Raw genomic sequence first — 24256 nt, 5'->3', positions numbered from 1 at the left:
TTATTGTTTTTATTGTTTAAAAAAATAAATAAAAAAAAAAAAAAACCTTTAATTATTTTTAATAAAATTTTTTTTAAAACACACACCACACAAATTCATATTTGCAAAAAAAATTTAATATATAAATCACACACACCTAAAAATTAATCTATTAATGTGATTTATTTATTTTAATTTAAATTAAAAAAGATTATTAATAAAAAATTTAATCAAAAAAATGAATTATTATTAAAAAAATTAATTTAAATAAATTTATTTATTTTTTTTTTTTTCTTTTTTTATTATTTCCAATATTGAAGTTAGTTTCCTGGATATGGTGGTGGTGGTGGTAAACCATTAATGTTACTTTGAAGTTCTTGATTGTTATTTATATATTGAGGATGGGTAGATGAGGGTGGAGGTGGTGGAGGTAAACCAGAATAGGTATGGCCACGTGGACCTACACTCTGTTCCATTAAATAAAGTGGTGGTGGTGGTAATGGATAGTTGCCAATAGAGTCTTTTGAATGATAGTTACTTTCGATTGGTTTTTCTAAATCAACTGTTTGATTTTGATTTTCTCTTTTTCTTTTATTTGCAGAGTATGAACACATTAAAACAATATTGAAAAATAGTAAACCACCTAAAAAAATCAAATCTAAAATTGAGTTTGCTCTAATTAAAACTAAAATTGATACAGATATTCTATTTTTTACATATATCTTTTGTAAAATAAAAGAAGGTTAGAAACAATTTATAATTAATAAAAGAAATATAAAAAATCAATTTAAACTTACACATGAACCTGTTTCTTTTACAAATATTGTTAGTATAAAAACTACAACCGAAACACAAATGAAAATTATCAATGAGATTAATAAAATATTGTTATTTCTCTTTGATCTATTATATTTTTTTTAAAAACCCTATTGTTAATATTATAACTCCATTATTGGATGCAAAAATAAAAATCAATTATTTAATACTTACAGTTCTATAGTTCCAGTGAATTTAAAAAAATAAACAAAACCATAAAAACAATTAATCAAAAAGATAAAACAATATAAAAAGAGGAATATGAGTGAAACAGCGCATTCTCGTTTCCAAAACAAACAAATAAATACAATTGAAAAACCAAGGGTTATACAATTTATAAGCAAAGTCCAAACTGGTAACCATGGGAATTTTCTTGCTATTGTTCCAATATCAAAAACTGTTTGACTTCTTCTTAGTTGACCACTGTTTCTCGTTCTTGAGCTTGTGGATGCTATATTATTACTACTTGAGCTTGGATATTGATTTCCTGTTGTCATATCTCCAAAAATATATAATTATTAATATTTAATTATAACTATTAATTATTAATTATTAATTATTAATTGTTATTAATATGTTATTGGATATTAGATTAAAATTAATTTTATTATTATTAATTATTACTATTACAAGATGTTTTTTATATCTTTTAAAAAAAAATAAAAAATAAAATTATTTTATTCATTGTGTTGTTATTGTAATTATTTTTTTAAATAAAAATTAAAAATTTTATTATTGTTCATTATTTTTTAATAATTTTCTCCCACTAAATTAAATGGTGTGTGTTATATTTATTTATATACAATGAATTAATATAGAAGATTTTTTAAAAAAGATTTTAAAGTGTGGGGTGTGGAAAAAATTTTCATATAATTTTAAATAAAGAAAGAAAGTAGAGTTTCCACATTGCCCCAAAGATATTGGATATTAATTTTTATATGGAGGAACATTTTCTGTGTAATCTTGCAAACATGTCAATTTTTATTTTTTTTTTCTATTTTTATTTTTTTTTTTCTCTTTTTTTTTTTTTTTTAATTTTATTTAATTTTATTTTTTTTTTTTTTTTTTTAAATTTTGTGCGTTAATCTTTGAAACTCCACACTACCACCCACCTTTTTTTTTATTTTTTTTTTTTTTTATGTTTTGTTTATTGTTTCATTACACCACAAAGACAAATCACACACATACTTTTTATTTGGTATAAATCATTTTATAACAAATATAAAAAACTAACTACCACATAAAAAGATAATTTTAAAAAAATTTTTTAAAAAAATTACAAATTTAAAAAAAATATTTTTTTTATTTTTTTTTTTTTTATTTAAAATACTCGATAAAAATAAATATTTAATCAAATTTATATTTATTAAATAAAATATTCATTATAAATAACAAATTAATTTAAATAATCAGAATAATCAAAATAAACAAATAATCAAAATAAAACTATGACTCAAATAGATGTATCAGAATTAAAATGCCAAGATCATAATAAAATTGTTACAATTTATTGTTGTTCATGTGATAAATATTTTTGTAGAATATGTGATTTAGATAAACATCAAACTGAAGAAGAAGCATTACATATTAGAGGTTTAGTTAATAAAGGTAAGTATTTTAAAAAAAAAAAAATATATATATTCATAATACTAAAACATATTTAGAAATTATAACATATGATGAAGAAGAGGAAGAGGAAATTGAAAGACAAAAACAAATTAAAAATTTAAAGACAAAGAGTGGCAATACAATTTTAAATGAAATCGAGTTAATGAGCCCAATTAAAAAAGATTCACCTTATTATAATAAAGATAAAAATGAAATTAATAGTAGTTCAAAAATAGTTAAAAAAGATAAAGTAGAAATAATACACGAAGAGGATGACCCATTTGAAATAGTTGGTGATAATAGTAGTAATAATAATAATAGTTTAATAGATGTAAATGAACTTAGTGACAATATAAAAAATAATGTAGTTTTAGAAAAAGAAGAGGAAATAGACGAAGCAAATAAAGATAATAATAATAATTTAAAAAATAGCAAAGATGATAAAATTAAAACAACTCCATTCAAAAAGAATTATAAAAGGGATAAGATTATAGGTGATAGTGATGAAGAACAACATATTTTAACCAGTAATAATTTAAGCGATGATGAAGATAGTTATAAAGAAAAAGAACCAGTAGTATCATTAACAAAATCAACACCATCAACAACAGAAACCACATTAAATAAAAATAATAATAATAATAATAATGATAATAGCTTATCATCAAATAAACCAGATTTAGTTGAACAAACATACGAAGAAGAAGAAGATGACGACAGACATGTCAAATCATTTAAAAATCCATATGATAAGTCATTCAAGTCGAATTCATGTGCATTGGAGGAAGGTGAAGAAGATGATTCAGAAGAGATTGAACAAGAAAAAGAAGCAGCCCATGTCGTTCAAGGTATTGTCGAGGGTGCAATTTATTTAGGTACTGGTATTGCCACTGGTATATCAGGTGTTGTTGCCGAACCAATTATTGGCGCTAAAGGTGAAGGTGCTAAAGGTTTCTTTAAAGGTGTAGCAAAGGGTATATCAGGTGTTGCTTTAAACCCAATCAAAGGTACAAGTGGATTTTTAACCAAAACAGCAGAGGGTCTTAGAAACACACCAACCACCATTTTTACAACCAAAGAGGACAAGATGATGGGTGGTCCACAAGAACCCCTCAAAGAAAAAGAAGCTGCTCATTTATTTGAAGGTTTTTATCAAGGTACTGTTAGTTTAGGTAAAGGTGTTTTTAATGGTGTCACCGGTATCGTATTGGAGCCAATGAGGGGTGTCAAAGATGACGGTGCCAAGGGTTTCTTTAAGGGTGTAGGCAAGGGTCTTTTGGGCGTAGTAGTCAAACCAATTTCAGGTGCCATGGATTTCGTAGCCAAACCTATCGAGGGTCTCGCAAACTCTCCAAACACTGTAATTAATTTAATCGAAAATAGACATAATAACAATAATAATGGTAGTGTCAATGGTGGCCAACCATTACCATACGACGACGAAATTTAGATTTTATATAAAAAAAAACAATTTAAATAAATCTTTTTTTTTATTTCTAGATAACAATAAAATTATCATAATTGTGTTTTTTTTTTTTTTTTTTTAACACTATTTATTTTAAATCTTATTTTTTTTATTTATACATTATTAGTTTTTTTTTTTAATTTTATTTTTTTTTTTTTTTTAATATTTTTTTTATTTTTTTAATTTCACTTTTTTTTTTTATTAAACAATTACATGTAAAAAAATAAAAGAAATAATTTAAATAGTTTTATTTTTTTCAATATTATTTTATGGTTATAAAATATGGAGGTTTATAAAATCAAAGAAGAGAAAAAAGATGATACTACAAACAGTAATAAAATAACACAAGAAGAAAAGTTTTTATTAGATAATTTAGTTAGAAACGAAACACCTCCAAACATACCCATGTCGCCAGCACTAAAATTAAACAATAGCTCTATATCATTAAAGGACAGTAATTTCGATCTATCATCAAACAAAAACTTTGAGTCAACATGTATTATTACTTCCCCAGTTGTGGTATCACCAACAATAGTAAATAAAATATCATTATTATCAAGTAATAAAGAAAAAGATAAAAATAAAGATAAAGATAAAGATAGCGATATAGAACAAGAGCTATATAATATAAATAAAAAGATACAACAGTCACAACCACCATCACAGCAGCAGCAACAACAACAAAACAATTTATTTAAACCAATAACACCTATTAAATCATTAGAGCAGCCTCAGCAGCAAAATTCATTTACATACGAAAAAACTCCAACGGGAAATAAACAGCAGCAACAACAGCAACAATCTAATTATAATGTTAAAAATGAAAGAATCTCACCTATACCGTTTCCGAATATTAGCATGTTAATAAATGATCCAACAGTCTCAAATACCTCCTCCTCTTCAACATCAAACATTAGCAATATATCAACTACAGCCACAGCCACAACTACAACCAATAGATTAAAAACACCATTATCAACACCTGTAAAATCTCAAGAAAGCGCACCATCAATAGAGTTGGAGGAAAATATACCCTCATCATCAACTACATCTTCAGCAACAACAGCGACGCCACCAGAAACAAAGAAAAAATCAAAACAATGGTCATTTAAGGATTATTTATATGATGAAATAAATGGTGGCTATTTATCAACAGAGGTCATAGATTCAAAGAAAAGAGAACAGGTTTATAATTTTGTTCATGTACCATTAGAATTAGAGAAACTAATATTATTTGGATTTCTGGTGTGTTTTGATTCATTCTTATTCTTATTTACATTTTTACCAATCAGATTCTTTTTTTCATTTTTTAAATTATTACAATCATTTTTTTCGAAAAAGTAAATATAACCAATATATAGTAATAAAATACTCTTTTTGTATACTTTTTTATACTAATACATTGTTTATTTCAGAATAAAGTTAACAACGAATCAAATATTTGATTTAATTAGGGGTTTTATATGGGTGTCATGTTTTATATTTTTAACTTTTATAGACTCATCAATGTTATATCACTATATTAGAGGACAGGCAGTTATCAAGCTTTATGTAATTTATAATGTATTGGAGGTTTTGGATAAATTGTGTTGTAGTTTTGGTCAAGATATTTTCGATTCCCTTTATTGGATGTCATATAGTTTTAGTCATTCAAAAGACATTAAAGAGAAATCTCAAAAGGAAACAAGAATTTTAGCACCAGTATCCCATACAATTGTAGCGACTGGTTATGTTTGTGAGTATTATTATTACCTTTTTTTAAAAAAAAAAAAAAAAAAAAAAAAAAAACTAATTTTTATTTTTTTTATGATCATCAAGTTTTACATTCATTGGTTTTATTTTCTCAAGTTATAACATTAAACGTCGCAATCAATTCATATAATAATGCATTATTGACATTAATGATATCAAATCAATTTGTCGAATTGAAGGGCTCTGTATTCAAAAGATTCGAAAAGGAGAATTTATTTCAAATTTCATGCAGCGATATAGTGGAAAGATTTCAAGCATTTATATTTCTTATGATTATAGCTTTTCAAAACCTATCCGATTTAAATTGGGATCTATCTAAAGACTATTTCTTGGATATTGGTTTAGTATTTCTAACGGTTTTGGGTTCAGAGTTAGTCGTTGATGCTATTAAACACGCCTTCATCACCAAATTTAACAAGTTACCACCAAAATTGTATACTAAATTCTTTATCATCCTATCCGATAACATTGTTGACCCAAGAAATAGAAATTTTACCGAATCATCATGGGGTATAAATAATATTATTGGTTTTGTGCCATTCCCGCTAGCCTCAATAGTAAGTTTAAACATTATTATTACATTCCCATATTCATTATTAAAATAGATATTAATTTTTTTTTTTTTTTTTTTTTTTTTTTTTTAATTTTAGATTATCAGATTTTTTTATAAATTTATACCATTTGATAATGTAGTAACTGGTATAGTTTTAACCGTTCAAATTTATATATGTTTAGTTTTATTAAAGATATTTATTAAAATAGTAATTATAGGACAATGTTTATCAAATAATGACAGTTGTTTATCAACCCCAGATCCATCAAATCCGACATCGTCATCATCTTCAACATCTGAAAAATTAAACGAAAAAAAAATAAACTAAATCCAATTAAGGTTATTCGCAAACCCAATTATAATAAAATATTTTTTTTTTTTTTTTAATTTTTTTATATTTTTTTTTTTTTTTAAATTTTTTTTTTTTTTTTAAATTTTTTATTTATTTTTTTAATTTTTTTTTATAGTTTATTTTAAAAAAAAAAAAGATTTAAATAATTTTTTTCATTAGAGAAATTTCATTTTATAATTTGTACATTTTTGTAGTTTTTTTTTTTATTTATTTATTTTTTTTCTTTTTTTTTTAATATAGTAAAAAAATATAAAAATATTCAAATATTAATACAAGAAAAGAAAATAATAGTTATAATAAACAAAAATAATGACAGATATAATTGGAGATCCAGATTTTAATTCATTTTTAATTAAAACCTTAGATCCAATTTGCGAATTCGATGCACAGACTCTATCTGACTATATAAAGGAGCTATTGTCAAATGGGTATCAAACAAAAAAGGAGTTAGAAGAAGCATTATCGAAAGACTTGGAAGATTTTTTACACGAAAATACCAAATCCTTTTTAGTAACTTTATCACATAAACTGGAATATAACAACTATTTCGGTGATAGAGGTTCAAATAATAGAAATAGTAGAGAAAGTAGAGAACGTGAACGTGATAGAGATTGGGACAATTCAAGAGAAAGAGAAATAGAAAGAGAAAGAGGTAACAATTTCTCTCATAACAAAAGTAGTGATAGAGAAAGAGAAAGAGATAGGGATAGAGACTCACATTACAGCAGAGATTCACATCGTAGTAGCGACAGAGAAAGAGAAAGAGAACGTGGCGATTCAAATAAATACAGAGAAAGAGAAAGAGACCGCGAAAGAGATCGTGAAAGATCAATTTCACCAAATAATAACAGCTATGTTAAAAAAAGATCAAGATCACCTTCACCAAATAATAGTAGTAATAATAATAACTTTAATTATAATATAAGCAACTATCAGGAAACATATGACAACAACAATAATATATATAAAAGCGGTAATGGAAGAAATTTTAAAAAAAGATCGACAACAACAGGTTTACCAGAAGAATTTACAAACAATAATTATCAGCCAGGTATACCAAATAGTACAATAACAAGTAAAAAGTTTAATAAGAGATGTAAATTTATAGAGAAAGGCGCTATTTGTCCACGTGGTAATACTTGTAATTTTTCACACGATTTAAATTTTGTAAATGATAACAATAATAGCAACAACCACCTTAATAATAATAATGTTTATAATCCAAATGATATGGGAAACGATTTTAATGATATTAATCAATTTAATCCACAGTTTAATGACAATAACATTAATCAGTTTAATCCTCAATTTAATAATAATAATAATAATAATAACAATAATAATATGATGTTCCAACAACCAAATTTTAATCAACAACAAATAATGGACCAAATGTTTATGGATCAAATGAATAATAACAATAATAATAATAATTTTATACCAAATAATAATTTTAATCAAAATATAGATTTTAATAATTTAAATAATAATTTTGATAATAATAGTATTAATGAGGATTATAATAATATTGATAATGATAATAATGATGAAGATAATGAAGATGATAATAATGACGATAATAATAATAATAATAAAAAAAATAAATTTCAAAAAATTAAAAAAAATAATGAAATAAATATCAAGACCTCAACCAATTGTCCAAATCCAGAAGCTAAAAAATTAGTTATTACAAACATACCGATTCAATCGAATAATGAAAAAGAAATTCAAGACCATTTTTCAAAATTTGGAACCATCGTGTCAATTACCAAATTATCAACAGCAAAGTCTATGGTAGAGTTTAGTAGTAATGTGGAGGCTGTCAAAGCTATGAAATCTCCTGAAGCAATTATGAACAATAGATTTATTAAATTATTTTGGGAAGATAATTTCGATGGAAAGAAAACTAAATTTGAAGAGCAACAAGAAAAGCAAGAGTTAATCTTAAAAAAGAAAGAGGAAAAAGAGAAAAGAGATGCCCAACTAATGAAGTTACGTGAACAAATGTTACAAAAGAAACTCGAGGAAAGAAAGAAACAAATGGAACAACAGACCGAGAAAAAGAAAGAATTGGTTCAAATAGTTAAAAGCAGAGAGGAGTTAAGAAATCAACAATTAGAGTTACAAAAACAATTATTATCAAAGCTAATTGCCTGTAAGGATGAAAAAGAAAAAGAAGCAATTAAAGAATCTATAAAGCAATTAACAAAATCTATCACAGAATCGCTTCAAAAGGATCAACAAACCACAACTCAGTTAACTCAAGATATTAAACTATCCTCACCAATAGTATCTTCTTCATCGCCACCATCATCAACTGTAATAAATAAATCAAATACCACACCCTCCCCACCATCATCAGTTGCAGCCACAGCAACCAACAATTTAGAATTTTTATCAAATAAACTCAAATCTTTAGAATCTGAAGCAAAAAGTTTAGGTATTGATTCTTCACAAATTGATAAACCAATTGCAACAGCAATAGCAGCAGCATCAAACATTTCATCTCCAATTAAACCAAAGGTTGTTTCAAACACTCCTGCTGCCATTTATAAAAAACCACTTTTCCAACAAACCACCATTAAACCAAAACACAGTTCATTAGTTATCGATAATAGAACTACAACTATCCAAATTGTCGACCCACCAATTGAATTTAAAAACGAAAATTTATTAAAACAATTATTTACAGATATAGTTTCGATTAACCAAAGCGATAATTCAATCCAAATAAAGTTTGGTAAAAGATTATCAGCCGAGAGAGTATTTATTGTTGCAAAAACTTATAAAGGTAAAAATTTAAATATTCAATGGGTAGAAAATAATAATGGAGATGGTAAAAACGAAGAAGAAAATAACCCTAACAACAGTATCAGCGACGAACTAATACCTACAGAAACAATTGAAAAGTCAAATAATGACCATAATGATGAAGACGATGACTACGAAGAGGAGGATGAAGATGATGAAAATAAGCGTTGGAAGCATTAAAAAAACTCAATAAAGTTATTTATATAAAAATAAAATTTAATAAATAAAAATTATATATCTTAAATTTTAATAAAACACTACTATTCTTTTTTTTTTTAGTTTCCTTAAAGATAAAAAAATTTAATTCTCTTAAAATAATAAATTTAAAATAGAAAAATAAATAATCATTTTATTTTTGTATAAATTTTTTTTTTTTTTTTTTATTTTTTTTTTTTTTTTTTTTTTTTTAGTAGTGTGTGAAATATAAATTAATTAAAAAAACCAATTCAAAAGGTCTGATTATTTCTTTAGATTTTTCTATTATAAACTAAATCTCTTTATTGTTTTATTCCTTTAAATTTCGGTAGAATGTAATTAAATAAAAAAAATTTAAAAAAAAAAAAGATTATCTTACTTTTAAAACTTTTTGCATTAGTGAAACATTTTTTCTCGGGTATTGTAATAGTTTTATATTTAAAAATAAATAATAAAAAATTATTTTTTTATATAAATTTTATTTTATAATTTTAAATTTTAAATTAACCTTAAATTTCTATTTTATAAAATTATTTAAAAAACTAATTTATTAAAATTTTATAATGAAAGTATTGCTAATAATTGGTCCAACTGGAATTGGTAAAACTAATCTTTCTATTGAATATTCAAAGAGAAATGATAATTGTCCAGTTATTGTATTGGATAGAATTCAATGTTATTCTGAAATGTCCATTTTATCAGGCAGACCTAGTGATTTAGAATTTAAAGGTATTAATAGAATTTATTTATCAAATTTATATTTAAAAGATGGTAAAGATATAAATAAAGATTTTTTAATGAAAAGATTAATAGAGATCTTAAACGATATAAAACAATCAATTAAAAAGTCTATTTATAATTCTAGTAGTCAAATTTCAAATTCGAAAAGTTTTGATTGTATAATAGAGGGTGGATCCATAACACTAATTAACGAATTATTTCTAAATCAAGAAAAATATTTAACAAAAATTGATATCTCCTCAATAATTTATTTAAGACCTGAGGATTCTGTAGATAATCAAAAAAAATATTATTTAAAAATTAAAAAAAGGGTTAAGGAAATGTGTTTTCCTACAGACAGTAGTAGTGATTCAATGATTAAAGAGGTACAAAGAATTCTGAAATCAAACTCAAATTGCCCCAGTATCAAAGATATTTTAAATTTCTTGGTAAAGGATGTTGCTATAAACAAAGTAATCAATTACATTGAATATGTAAATAGAAACGGTACCCAAAATGATATCAAATTAAATTCAATAAATAACACATTAATTAAAAATATTACAATGGGTCATTATAATTATGCATATTCCCAAGTAAAGGTTTTTGATAGTTTAGTAAAAAATTTACCATCCAATATATATTTATCCACAAAAAATATATTAATTTAAAATAAAAATTATAAAAATTTACATTATTAATCGCAAATATAATTTATCATTTATTTTATTTTTTATATACAATTTTTTATTAATTATTAATTTGGTGATCTTCATTTTCTTCGTAATGTGTGTTATCTTGTTTAAATGCTTGAATTATACCTTGGGCTTCGTAATCTTGAGAATTAAATGGTTTTTGACCAAATGACATTAATAAATTTTCCATTCCTCCATAGGATTGAGAAACATCATAGGAATTTGGAAAATGGTTTTTAATTGCATGAATTATTTTATTTTCGTGATGATTTTTATTTTCTTGTTTGTAATTGTTAGAGCTATCATTTTTAGCTTCATTAATGCTTGCTTCATTAATGTTTTCTATATCTTTATTTTGATTATAATTTTCCATTGTTTAATATGTATAAAATAAAAAATATATTAAATAAAAAATTTAAAAAGGGAATTAATTATTAAAAAAATAAAAAATTAATTAATTTGAATAATAAAATAAAATAAATTAAAAATTTTAATTAATATAATAATATTTTATTTTTCAGGATAAACAGATAAAATGTTTTTTTTTTTTAATTTTATTTTTAAATTTTTCAAATAATAAAATTTTTTATATTAATTTTTAAATTATTTTAAAAATGAAATTATTATAAATATCTAATAAAATCATATTTCAAAAATTTAGAAAAGTTAATGAGGTTTAACTTTTTTTTTTTTTTTAAAAAGTGAAGATGATTTTTAATGATACAAGTCATCAGTATTTTATATATTGTGTAATTTGGTTTTTTGAAATGAGTCCTTATATGTGTTTACCACACTGTATGTAATATATTCAAATGCATTTTTTTGACTCCATGAACCAAGTTCATTTACATTTGTAAGGCACAAAGATCAAATAATTTAATAAAAAAAATTTATATGAGCTGTTTGTGTTTTATAAAATTCGAAACTAAAAAGTTTTTTTTAAAAAAATAAAATTTTTTTTTTTTAAAATTTCTTTTTTTTGATTATTCAGTTATAATCCTTGTTCATTACACATTTCACTTCATTATAATTAATCTATTATTACTAATATAGGAAACAGAATCGGCCTACTAAACCATAACAACAAAACAATACAACTCAAAGAAATTTTCACAATTCCTGGTGGAGCCATCATTGCAGATATTATCACAACCTATTCAAGCACCAGAATTCTAGCAATATATGCCCCCGCAAAACCAGAAGAACGTATTTTTGCAGTTTACATCAACGCCCACTATAGCAAAAACTGCAACAATGATAATCCAGAAAATAAAATAGATATTATAGCTTTAAAACACCGGGAAGATAAATTTTTTGAAATGATTGCAAAAATAATTGCTCGATGCAGGGATCGAACCTGCGACCGTGGCGTTATTAGCACCACGCTCTGCCGACTGAGCTAATCGAGCAAGCTATGAAAATATGTAATGAAAAGGTATATGATTATGACTAAGTTACACAAATAAAATACTTAACGAAAATATAATAAACTCTAAAATAAACACTTATGGAGACGCAACAAAATATATTAACACTAACTAAATAATAAACACTAAAACACTTAAATTACTTAAAAACACTTAAAACAATTATGAGAATGCGAATAACACTAAAATATACTTTATTTATTAATTATCTTTATTACTTATATATATCTATAAAACTATCTATAAAATTATCTCTATAATAACTCTAAACTTAACTCTAAAACGACTCTAAAATAACTGACTATAAAATTATATTCTTTTGAGTTTAAATACTTTTTTGCTTATATACTGAGGTGGTTAATATTGACGTGGCTATAATGTTGACGTGGCTGGTATGACATCATGTTGACGTGATTAAATATAATCACCCTAAAGATAAACTACTGATTCATTACATATCTCACCCTTGAAAAGAGCTGAGGGCTACCGACATTGAAATTTGGATGATGAACTGATTCCATATTGGCTGTGAGATTGTTATCATTGGTCTTAGCTGTAATACGATATGGGCCTACGATTGGTTTCTTAATCTTGTCTGGAATTGATGAATTTTGAGTAGCTGGAACTTTAACGTCCATAACAGCTTTTTGGACTTGTGATACTGGGTATGGTTCTTGATGAGGTTTTGATTTATCTGTACCGTCTATGAGTGGAATGCTATGAGATATACCTTCTGCTTGACCTGCTTTCCTTAAGCTTTCTAACTTAATTTCTGAATAATACTTAATTAATTGACCAAATTTTGCTTGTTCTTGAGGTGTGAGAATAATTGAACTATCTGGAGCTACTTTAACATCTATACCTGGAAGTATTCCTATTCCTTTTAGGGGTGGCTCTGGACCAAAAACGATCTTCTCTAATAATTGTATGCTATATTTATTGAATTTGACACTATCTTCGACTTTAATATTATTATTATTATTATTACTATTATTATGACTACCGTTATCTTTATTGTGACCTAATGGTGATTGTTGATTATCTCTATTACTATTATTATTGTTATGAGTTGATGATGATTGAAAATTATTACTATTATTATTATTTTTTGTTGGCTGTGATTGAATATTATTATTTTCTATTGGAGATTGATTATTAATTAAAAATAAATTACTTGCCAATGATGAATCGACTTTGTTTGATGATGGTTCTTGGACTTGCTCGGAAGGTAACACTGTTGGCTGGGCGTGCACACGATTTACTCTATAAATTTCTTCTGGTGGAATAATAAGTGAGTCGAATAGGTTTTGATTAACAGAAGCATGCTCGCTTAAATTAGTATTGATTGGAGTGTCGACAATTGTTTGAACTGGCTGTTCCATGTGAGAATACATTGGGACATATTGTTTGTGCCTAAACGAGTATAACTTCATTTCTGTAACAATTGGATTTAAACCAAGAGTCTTTAAAGCTCCTAAACCGAGAATACAAGAAGCTGAAATGTCTTGATCCTTAAAAACTTCGAAACTGATACTTGATTTGATTTGATCACTCATCTGGACTTGGCATACGACTTCACCTTGAGTGGCCATTACATGGTTACTTGCATTTGTGACTTTCTTTAAACTTGGACGAATTAGAAGATTTAACTTTTCAACCAATGACTATCTTATACATGAAATGCTTGCACCTGTATCTACTAGAACTCTGATTGGACGACCATTAAACTTAAGGTTTGCACAAATGTTATCCTTTCTACTTATATTATTAATGCTATTAAGAGTTGACACATTATCACTTGTATCATAACCATCAATAAAGGAACCGCAATTATTATTATTAGTATGATATTCATCCTCTTCTATATTATTTATCTGATTATTATTTCTATTATTATTTCTATTGTAACTATGATTTGATTTGTAGTCATTGTTATTTGATCTATTGTTATTATTGTTATTACCAAATCTACTATCCTCATTAAATTTATTAAAATTATTTTCAAATCTATTATTACTATATTCCAACTGGTTACTATTGTATTCTAATTGATTATTATTGTGATATCTTTGTTGATTATTATTATTACCGTTATATCTTTGTTGATTATTATTACCGTTATATCTTTGCTGATTATAATTATTATATCTTGGTGGGTTATTATTTCTTCTATCACTATCACTATTATACTTCTCTCTACATTCTCTAGCTAAATGACCTGGATTCCCACAAATAAAACATCTAAATTCACTATTTCTTTTGACCTCTACTGCAGCTACTGTATTACTGACAACTGAAGTTAGTCCTGAACTTGATACACTGGCACCAAATATACCCTGGATTTCGTCTTGACGTAGATAAAGAGATTTGCCCATTGTTAGTTGGTAATTCTTTTCGAGACGAACAATTTTTTCACTAAACTTCTGAAATGATGAGTAACCTTCGATGTCCGAAACATCTACCATTAAAGCTTTTGAGAAGTTAATACCTAAAGCTGATTTGAGTGTAACCATTGCAGCATCATCTGATAATTTTACCCTTGAACGAACTGTATCAAAAACTAATAATAATCGCTCTAATGATTCAAATTTACCTGTTCTGGTAAATTCGCTGAATTTGAGTAACAAAGTGGTTGGAAGGTCTTGGTATTGTTTCCTTAATTGTAATAAATTCTCTTCCGCAGAATTATTACCATTTGGGTCCATCCTTTGTAAATAGATTAGCGCATCACTTTTTAAACTTGAAATTAAATCTGTGTTATCAAAACGGGGACCGAAGTGATATCTAAATTGGAACTCGAATAAATCCCATGTTTTTTCGAAGCCCATTGAAAAGCCTCCTTCAAATTTTACATCTTCTGATAGTGGCTTTTTTCTTCTTTCAAAACCATAATTTTGGCTTCTAAACCTTTCATTCTCCAACCTGAGTATAGATAATTCTTTTAACAAATATTCTCTAAACTCATCACCTTCTACACTTCTTCTTCCTGTATTTAAATTTTGAGCATCATTACTAAAATTATTGAACTCTAAACTTGGGTCATCTTCCTTTTTGATTGGTGGACTAATATTACTTAAATTATTTGTTGTTGTTGTTTTATTACTACTACTACTACTACTACTACTACTACTACTACTTTCACTGTAATTATTTTTTAAAAGTTGACTACTACTTTTATTAATAGGGTTGACATCCTTACTATTGTTGTTACTAATTGTGGTATTTTTTGACATTTTGAATTTTGAATTTTATTTTATTTTTAATTTTTTTTTTTTTTTTTTTTTTTTTTTTTTTTTTTTGAAAAAGTTTTATTTAATTTAATTTAAATTTTTTTTTTTTTTTTTTTTTTTTAAAAAAAATTTTTACGAAAATATGCTGTGATTGTAAAAATATAACTATGAGAATTTCTTTTTGAAACTATCTTTATTCCTACCCCTTTATAATTTTTATGTGGTTCTGATGAGCTGTCGCCAAATGTAATGAAAAGGTATATGATTATGACTAAGTTACACAAATAAAATACTTAACGAAAATATAATAAACTCTAAAATAAACACTTATGGAGACGCAACAAAATATATTAACACTAACTAAATAATAAACACTAAAACACTTAAATTACTTAAAAACACTTAAAACAATTATGAGAATGCGAATAACACTAAAATATACTTTATTTATTAATTATCTTTATTACTTATATATATCTATAAAACTATCTATAAAATTATCTCTATAATAACTCTAAACTTAACTCTAAAACGACTCTAAAATAACTGACTATAAAATTATATTCTTTTGAGTTTAAATACTTTTTTGCTTATATACTGAGGTGGTTAATATTGACGTGGCTATAATGTTGACGTGGCTGGTATGACATCATGTTGACGTGATTAAATATAATCACCCTAAAGATAAACTACTGATTCATTACAAATATTGTAATGAAACCCCGGTTGATGGTCAAGTATACTGATAGTGTATCAGTAAAATTCACAAATAACTTTAGATTAAGAAAGAATGAATAGTTTATTAAAGTAATACTGTGTTAAAACCTTTATTTAACTTTATTATTTATTATTATTAGTCTCTTAAGAGCTTATTTTATCTTTATATTATTATTATCTATTACTTGAGACTTAGAACTTATTACTTATTGCTTACTATTTATTTTATTGAATGAACTGTATAAATTTGTGACATTATTATTCTTATATATTAAAATATGTGTTATGTAAATGTGTGTTATGTAAATGTGTGTTATGTAAATGTGTGTTATGTAAATGTGTGTTATGTTAATGTGTGTTATTATTTTCCTTTTCTTAAATTATCATAATTCATGAGTACTATCACAATATAATATATTTAATTACATAGGGCGTTATTTGATTTTACTGTAAATAATTTATAAAAAATTCGATTAATCTATAAAATATATTACTAATGTATTTGTTTCGCTGTTATGATTGTTTTTAAACAGTTATTTAAAAAAGGGCAATGTATAAAATAAATATAAAAATTAATTTAAAAAAAAAAAATTTCTATAAAATTTAAATTGAAATTTGTATTGATATAAGCATTCTTTGTTCAAAGCCATATACAATACTTGCAGTGTTAAATAAAAATAACATTCTATAACATCTCATCTATCCTCTTTTCATTTGCTTTGGATAAGGTGTCTTTAATTGTACTATTCTTTCTTTTCGATTGACCCCTGCTTATGGACGACCTGAACTAATGATACCTGAACTTTGCCATTAAACTCTTCCAAAAATCTTATAAATAATTTGTCATTGTCACTAACAATTGATAACGGTAAACCATAAACGCAAACTGTTATCCAAAAAGCTTTACTGCTGTTAATGTTCTTTTGCACGGTATAATAATGAACATTTTGCTTAACCTATCTGTAATTATGAATACACTATCACTTGCATATTTTGTTGAGGCAAATTCATTAAATCCATTGCCATCATCTCATGGAAGTCTGAAACTTAAGGTGGATTTAACTTTATAAAGTTTCAAAATGGTGTTTAAAAATTACAAATTTATTCATATTTTAAGTTATTATAATTATTTTATTATTTAATTAGTCATAAAATTATTATTATCAAACCATTGTATAATAAACTTATTTATTACATTTTAAAAATAAAAAAAAATGAAAATTATAATAATAAAAAATATTAAAAATTGGAACCGGATCCTATAATTATAGTTTCAAGTTGCTGTTTATTTAAAATATTAAGATATATTGCTTTATTTGTCTGGTTTGGTTTCATTTGTATTTTTAGATTCTTTTGGTATGTCAGTTCTTTTTAACCTATCTGGGAAATCTAAATCTAATAAATTGATTTTAAATAGATCTTGAATATTTTTATTTTCAATATCCTCTTCATTCCCCGAATAGTAATTAAGTACGTCATACAAATTGAACTGGGGAACACTTCCATCTTCATTAACCTTAACAGATTGGTTTATTAATGATAAAGATTGTAAAATTCTAATTATTTGATCCATAGAAGCTTTCAATTCTTGCACACACTCTTCATTACATCCTGGGCCATATGGACTGTAAAAAAATTCGTCCAGAATGTCAAAGTGATACTCATGGGGCCCCCAATGAACTTTTTTTTTATTTGGTGTTCCATTATTGTTTGTATCACTCATTTATAAAATAAAATAAAAATTTGAGGTGAGTTTAATAATGGATGAGATAAAATATAAAAAATAAAAAATAAAAATAAAAATATAAAAAATAAAAAATAAAAAATAAAAAATAAAAAATAAAAAATAAAAAATAAAAAAAAATGGGGTAAACAAAAAAGTGAAAAATAAATAAAATTTATTTTCTTCTTATTTTAAGTTATTTAAATATTATTTTACATTGTTATCAAAGTATTTACCCACATTTTATTTGCTATTATTAAATTTTCTTTTAATAAAAATAAAAAAAAAAATAGTGATTAAAAATTATCATTATTCTCACTTTTAACAAATTATTGTTAGTGTATTTATTTAATTTTTAAAAAAATTATTTATTTTTATCCATTTTTAAAATTTGCTAATTGATTTAGAATAACAGTACAAACTCACATCATAACTTTTCTCTTTTTCACTTCTTTTAATTTTTTTTATTTTTTTAAACATTTTTTTTTAATTATAATTTTTTTTAAACATTTTATTTTATTTTTTTTAAATTTTGAATTTTATTATAATTTTATTTTTCTTTCAAAAACCTTCACAAAACCATATCGATACTAATAATATGGTGCACCAATATTTCAATTGTTTTTATACTTATATCTGGATCTTGAATTCACTAATCTGAAAAAGGACTATTTTTTTAAATATTGTTATAATGTACTATAGTAGTAAAAGGTGATTAAGTATATAAAAGAAACTAAATACAAAAGTAAATATTAGATATATAAAATAATATGTAAACTAATTATGTTTTATTTAAGTAATGGAAAATAAACCTCTAAAGAAAATGGTTATGAATTGAGACTATTTATACTGTTAATGAAATAGACTTTTAGACTTTAAGAATGTTTAATATAATGAATGATTATTTGAATAAGTTCATTTTATAATAAATGATTATGTTAATATATTTGGTGAAGGTAAAAAAGTCTAAAATGATGGCGATAGAGAACAGTATTAATAGGGGTTGTCCTTTTTTGTATTATTTGCTAACCACGAATTTTTGACTTACCCCTTCAATAAGAATGGCGCAAAGGTTAACACGACTTTTATTAATTTATTTTTAAAAGAATTTTTAGTAATTTAATTTTGATTATTTAATTTTTGTTGATTAATTTTTTTGAGTAATTTTTGTTATTTAATTTTTATTTGTAATTCATCGATAAAGCTCTGTAGCTTTCCAGGTGTATCGGTATTTTCACTCTAAATATATCTGAATTCCATATCTTGCTAAACTTCTCTATCCTGTTGACTATCTTCATTGTGTGGTGTCGCTGACTAGATGGATCTTGATATTGAAGTTTCTTATAACTTGAATCACAGGGGTCGTGGGAGGGGTGTGATATAACAACAATTCTAAAATCCATTCAAATTTATTATAATAATCACAAACATATATCACATTTATTAGAAAAAGACAAACATATATTATTTTATAATTATCATAAAATTTAGACACATTTTTAATTTAAATAAAAATATTTATTTTGGTTTTATTATATTTTATTTTATCTTTATTTTGTGTTTTATTATTATTATAATTAATTACATTTAGTTTATAATACAGTTGTTTAGTAATTAATTCATTATATTAGAGTTCTTAAATATAACAACAGTTATATAACACAATATAATATAAAATAGCATCTTAATTCAGGGGTAGAATGCAAGGCCCATAACCTTGAGGTCGTAGGATCGAAACCTACAGATGCTAAAATTTTGATAATAATCATATCTTCCATGTGATTACTGTTACAAAATCCCGGATAAGGTCAAGGAAGATAAAGCTGGGGATTTTACTGATTCACACACGAATTGACGTTACCGTGCCCAACTTGTATGCAGTGTGGTAAAACTCATATAAGCATTAAACACATACCAAACAAAAAACACAATAAACTGATGACTTAATACATCATTAAGAATCATCTTCACTTTTAAAAAAAATAAAAAAAATAATTACATGTAATCCAGGATATTTAGCTAACATTTCGAGTACGGTTACTTCTTGTGGTGGTATACATATTGGTTATGAAAGTTAATGAATTCCAGAGTTTTTTTACATCGAAAAAGATGTGACAATATGGATCGTTATAAAGATTCATTCATCACATTTCCAATATAATTATAAAAAATTCTACTTAACTAGTTATTCACTTATAGAAATGATATAACCTTTAATGAACTTGATTACAACAATCTAACCTTAAAATGGACTAAGTTAACCTCAATATACTGATTTATTTAAAACATTTGCTTTAAAAGATCTTCACTTGAAAAAAAAAAAAAAAAAGTTTAATTTTAATATAATAAAACAAAAAATAAAATTACTGATTATCAATAATTTAAGAGTTAAAGGGATAAATATTATTTAATTTTATTTTAAAAACTTAGTTATTAAATAGCAACTAACGAGGAGTCTTTCATTTCAATATCTTTAATAATTGATTCTTTTTCTTTTTCTTTTTCTTTTTCTTTTTCTTTTTCTTTTTCTTTTTCTTTTTCTTCTTTTTCTAATTCCTTTTCTTTTTCTTTTTCTTCATTTTTATTTTCTAAAATCACTTTATTTTTTAATTCTTTAGTTTCATCATCTTTTTCATTATCATTATCGAGTTTTTTATTTTGATCATTAAATTCTTTATCGTTTTCAATTATTGAATTGGAGGGTATTGATATTTTATTATCATTTGGTGATCTTGGTGGTGAGTTAGAGGATAATGATAGTGGTGGAGGTGTACCTGAATTTGCACCGCTTGAAGTAGAATTTGCTAAACTAACAGAAGAGGAAGCAGTACCATGGGTACCTTGTTGTTGTGATTGTGATGTCGAAGTTAAAGATGTTGATAAGGATGAGGATTGTGATGGATGATGATGTTTTAATAAATGACTTGGTGTATTTAATGGACTTGTACCTAAACCAAATGATGATAATAGTGGTGAAGGTGAAGGTGAGGGTGAAATAAATGGAGTTAGTGCTGGTGAACCAACTGGAGACAAAGATGATTTCGAGTTTTTATTATTTCTTTGAATTAACCACTGCTTTTCGACTTCATTATGAAATTTAATGGCTTGGTGTTGATGAGTTAAATCTAATTTGGATCGTTGATCTTTATGAACACTTTGTAATTTCTCTTGATCCTCTTTAAATTTTAGTTGAAGTTTCGAAACAAGATCTTGATCATCCTTTTGCTGAGCTTCAGATTTCTCTTTTTCAAAATTATCTAAAGTTGACCTATAGCTTCATCTTGTTTAGTTGATAAATTAAAGATTTGAATCTTTTGGTATTGTTCTAATTTTTGAAAAGCGTTTTGTTTAAATTTTTGAAAGTCAGGGTTTTCAGCTACTGATGTTGTTGAAGTTTCAATTGATGTTTTATTTATTGATGAATCATTTGATTCTTTTTTATTACTATTTACACTATTTACAATTATATGTGGACCAGATTTTGGAGTTTGCATTGGAGTGGATTGATTCGATGAATCTTTATTTTGTGATGTTTGGTTTGGATAAATATTATTTTGTGATTGCGGATTTAATGAGTTCTTTTGTAAAAATTCTTGCCATTGCTTATATGATTCAATCCATTGTTGCATATTTACATTATAGTTTGGATAATCAAATTGACTTAAACCTTCAGCAGTACTAACACTATTTCTTCTTAAACTATTAAAGTATGGTGATTTTGGAATTGGTCCAGGTCCTACACCAGTACCAAAGAATGGCATACCATTAAACATTGGGTTTGTTTGTGATTGCTGTGATTGTTGTGATTGTTGTGATTGTTGTGATTGTTGTGATTGTTGTGTTTGTTGTGATTGTTGTGTTTGTTGTGGTTGATTTGAGTCTGAAGAAAGGAAACCTTGGAAATTTTTACCCATTATATTACACTCAATTTGAAAACCGAAATCTAAAGAACCTTTAATAGAAAGTTTACCATTAAATGGACTATTAAAAGTTGTCTCCATATTTATTGGTGAATTTAAGTTGAATGGAGGAATACCAAACATTGGAAACATTGGAAATGCACCTTGATTCATTAAACCCGGCATTGGTACTTGACCACTTTGGTATGGATTTGTTATTCCTGTTGTTGTGTTACTTGAAGTTGGTGATTTATTTTCATCCTCCTCAACAGTATTTAATTTTTGACCTGATGGTTCACTATTCATTGCACAAGAATTGAGACCCATTGAAAGTAATGGAGATGCTGGGATACCTCTCATTCCAGGTGGTACACCATTTCTAGCCATGGATGGTGAGCCAGGGAAAAGTGGATTCTTTCTAAAATTTGGAATTTGAAAGGGTATTGCAGACGATGATGATAGTGGAGACATCATTTGTGGTACTGTATTTGAACCTGCAGATGTAACTGATGGTGATTGAGGCTGTTGGGTTTGTTGTGGTTGTGTTGATGGTGAAGAATTGGTAGTATTTTTTTTAAATCTTGGAATTGAAATTGTAATTGGACTTTTATTTACATTGGCAGGATTACTTGATGACATTATCGGTGATGATAAACTTTTACTATTTGATTGTTGTTGTTGTTGTTGCTGTTGCAGAAGAGGTTGTTGTAAGTTTAATGGCTGAGGTTTAATACCGCCTGGAGAAGATAAAAGTGAGGGTGATTGACTATTTTTAGCTTTTTGTGCAAATACACCAATTATTGGTATTTTTGATTGTAAACCAGGACTTGGTGGTAAAAGAACTTTCCCAGATGGTGGTGGTGATGAAATTTGTGATTTATAAGTTGGACTATTGATTGGCTTAGTAATTTGGGTAATGGATGGAGATGAATTGTTATTTTGATTTCCAATAATAACTGATGGTTTATTATTTGTGCGTGAATTAATTGCTGGTGATCTTGGTGGTTTAATTAACAAAACTCTTTTAGCTGATTGAAGTGTTGGTGATTGATCTTTTAAAGAACTATTGTTTTGTGATGAGCTATTATTACTATTATTGTTATAGTTTTTATTTTCTTCATCATCGTTTTTGTTTGTTAAATCATTTTGATCTTCATTTTGATCCTCACTTTGATCTTCATTATCTTCTTTTATTATTTTCTTCTTTTTTAAAGGTTGGTTTGAATTTAATTCAAAACCATCTTCAATTTGATGTTGTTGTTGTTTTCCTTGATTTGGTTTTTGATCATAATCAACTTCATCTTTACCATTATCAATTCTTAGCTCTTCATCATCCATATCAATATCATTATCATTATCATTATCACTATTGTTATCACTATTATTATTATTGTTGTTTTCTGGAGTTTGTGATAGTGTCATTTTATTATTAAATTTAATATTTTTATTATTATTTTCTTCATTTTCATTAAATTCTTCATCATTAACATAATTATTATTAATTCTATTTTTATTTATTAATGATAACATTGATGGTGATTCTCTTGTTCTTTTAGTACCAGATAAATTATAACTATTATGACTATTGGATTCTTCATCATCTTGTCTTTGTTGTTGCTTTGATAATGATGGTCTTCTATTATTACTATTATTATCTTCATCATATAAAGAGTAACTATTTGATTTAAGTGATTTTTGTTGTTGTTGCTGTTGTTGTTGTTGTTGTTGCTTTATTAAACAATATTTGTAATCTTCACTGCTATAGTTTTCATCTTCTTCATCATCATGATTTTTATTTGAACTATTATCATATGAATCTGCCCCATTGTTTGTATTATATTCATTATCTTCTTCTTCATCTTCTTCGTCATCATCGTCATAGTCTTGACCTTCAATATAAATATCACGATCATTATCTGAAGATATTTTTTTATTATAATTGTTTGGTCCCTTCTTACTTTGGCTCTGTGATACTTCTTTTAATGCAATATCAAAAAACTCGTTTAATTGATCTGGAATTGTTTGTGAAGTAAAAAATGTATTTGAGTATTCTTTCATATTTGACTCTTTAATCCCCGCTCTATAAGGGGGTTTATTTTAATAAAAATATTAATAAATTGTTTTTTTAATTTTAATTTTTACAAAATTAACCTACTTATGATGGGTGCCTAAAAAATTAACGATTATTGAGTTTGAAATTCTTTTTTTAAGCAAAGATTTATCTATATCTTCATCATCTTCCGAACATATCTATATATTAAATAAATGAATTAATAATTTTAAAAAAATTAAAAAAAAAAAAAAATACAAAAAT

The 24256-nt window shown here is 25.2% G+C and overlaps 8 protein-coding genes across 8 annotated transcripts; 4 read left to right on the top strand and 4 right to left on the bottom strand.

The window, feature by feature from the left end:
- Positions 1-299: 299 nt before the first annotated feature.
- DICPUDRAFT_82297 (uncharacterized protein) lies at positions 300-1292 on the bottom strand (the record flags this gene model as incomplete). The annotated part of the gene is made up of 3 exons (XM_003291586.1): positions 300-701; positions 777-882; positions 970-1292. The coding sequence occupies 3 exons, from the start codon at positions 1290-1292 to the stop codon at positions 300-302; spliced, it is 831 nt and encodes a 276-aa protein (XP_003291634.1).
- Positions 1293-2243: 951 nt separating this feature from the next.
- Positions 2244-3853, top strand: DICPUDRAFT_156256 (uncharacterized protein; the record flags this gene model as incomplete). The annotated part of the gene is made up of 2 exons (XM_003291595.1): positions 2244-2403; positions 2460-3853. 2 exons carry the CDS (start codon positions 2244-2246, stop codon positions 3851-3853), a joined length of 1554 nt encoding a protein of 517 aa, XP_003291643.1.
- Positions 3854-4072: 219 nt separating this feature from the next.
- DICPUDRAFT_99083 (uncharacterized protein) lies at positions 4073-6484 on the top strand (the record flags this gene model as incomplete). The annotated part of the gene is made up of 4 exons (XM_003291594.1): positions 4073-5208; positions 5284-5603; positions 5687-6177; positions 6271-6484. Coding segments are annotated over exons 1-4 (2082 nt in total), but the record flags the coding sequence as incomplete, so codon positions are not given.
- Positions 6485-6663: 179 nt separating this feature from the next.
- On the top strand, positions 6664-9516 carry DICPUDRAFT_95423 (uncharacterized protein; the record flags this gene model as incomplete). The annotated part of the gene is made up of 2 exons (XM_003291593.1): positions 6664-9316; positions 9359-9516. Exons 1-2 carry the CDS (start codon positions 6835-6837, stop codon positions 9514-9516), a joined length of 2640 nt encoding a protein of 879 aa, XP_003291641.1. The 5' UTR covers positions 6664-6834.
- Positions 9517-9960: 444 nt separating this feature from the next.
- Positions 9961-10956, top strand: IPTA (uncharacterized protein). The gene has a single exon (XM_003291592.1). The coding sequence runs from the start codon at positions 10095-10097 to the stop codon at positions 10920-10922; it is 828 nt and encodes a 275-aa protein (XP_003291640.1). The 5' UTR covers positions 9961-10094; the 3' UTR covers positions 10923-10956.
- A 45-nt stretch (positions 10957-11001) lies between these two features.
- On the bottom strand, positions 11002-11319 carry DICPUDRAFT_156252 (uncharacterized protein; the record flags this gene model as incomplete). Its single annotated transcript, XM_003291585.1, has 1 exon — positions 11002-11319. One exon carries the CDS (start codon positions 11317-11319, stop codon positions 11002-11004), a length of 318 nt encoding a protein of 105 aa, XP_003291633.1.
- Positions 11320-11933: 614 nt separating this feature from the next.
- DICPUDRAFT_156251 (uncharacterized protein) lies at positions 11934-15606 on the bottom strand (the record flags this gene model as incomplete). The annotated part of the gene is made up of 3 exons (XM_003291584.1): positions 11934-11981; positions 12865-14037; positions 14074-15606. The coding sequence occupies 3 exons, from the start codon at positions 15604-15606 to the stop codon at positions 11934-11936; spliced, it is 2754 nt and encodes a 917-aa protein (XP_003291632.1).
- Positions 15607-17632: 2026 nt separating this feature from the next.
- DICPUDRAFT_156249 (uncharacterized protein) lies at positions 17633-24000 on the bottom strand (the record flags this gene model as incomplete). The annotated part of the gene is made up of 4 exons (XM_003291583.1): positions 17633-17945; positions 20493-21285; positions 21312-21645; positions 21679-24000. 4 exons carry the CDS (start codon positions 23998-24000, stop codon positions 17633-17635), a joined length of 3762 nt encoding a protein of 1253 aa, XP_003291631.1.
- Between the last annotated feature and the right edge of the window lie 256 nt (positions 24001-24256).

This window comes from Dictyostelium purpureum (genome assembly GCF_000190715.1).
Source record: "Dictyostelium purpureum unplaced genomic scaffold DICPUscaffold_288, whole genome shotgun sequence".
Classification (NCBI taxonomy): Eukaryota; Evosea; class Eumycetozoa; order Dictyosteliales; family Dictyosteliaceae; genus Dictyostelium; species Dictyostelium purpureum.
The sequence above is the reverse complement of the archived record's forward strand: the minus strand, read 5'-3'. Positions and strand labels throughout refer to the sequence as shown.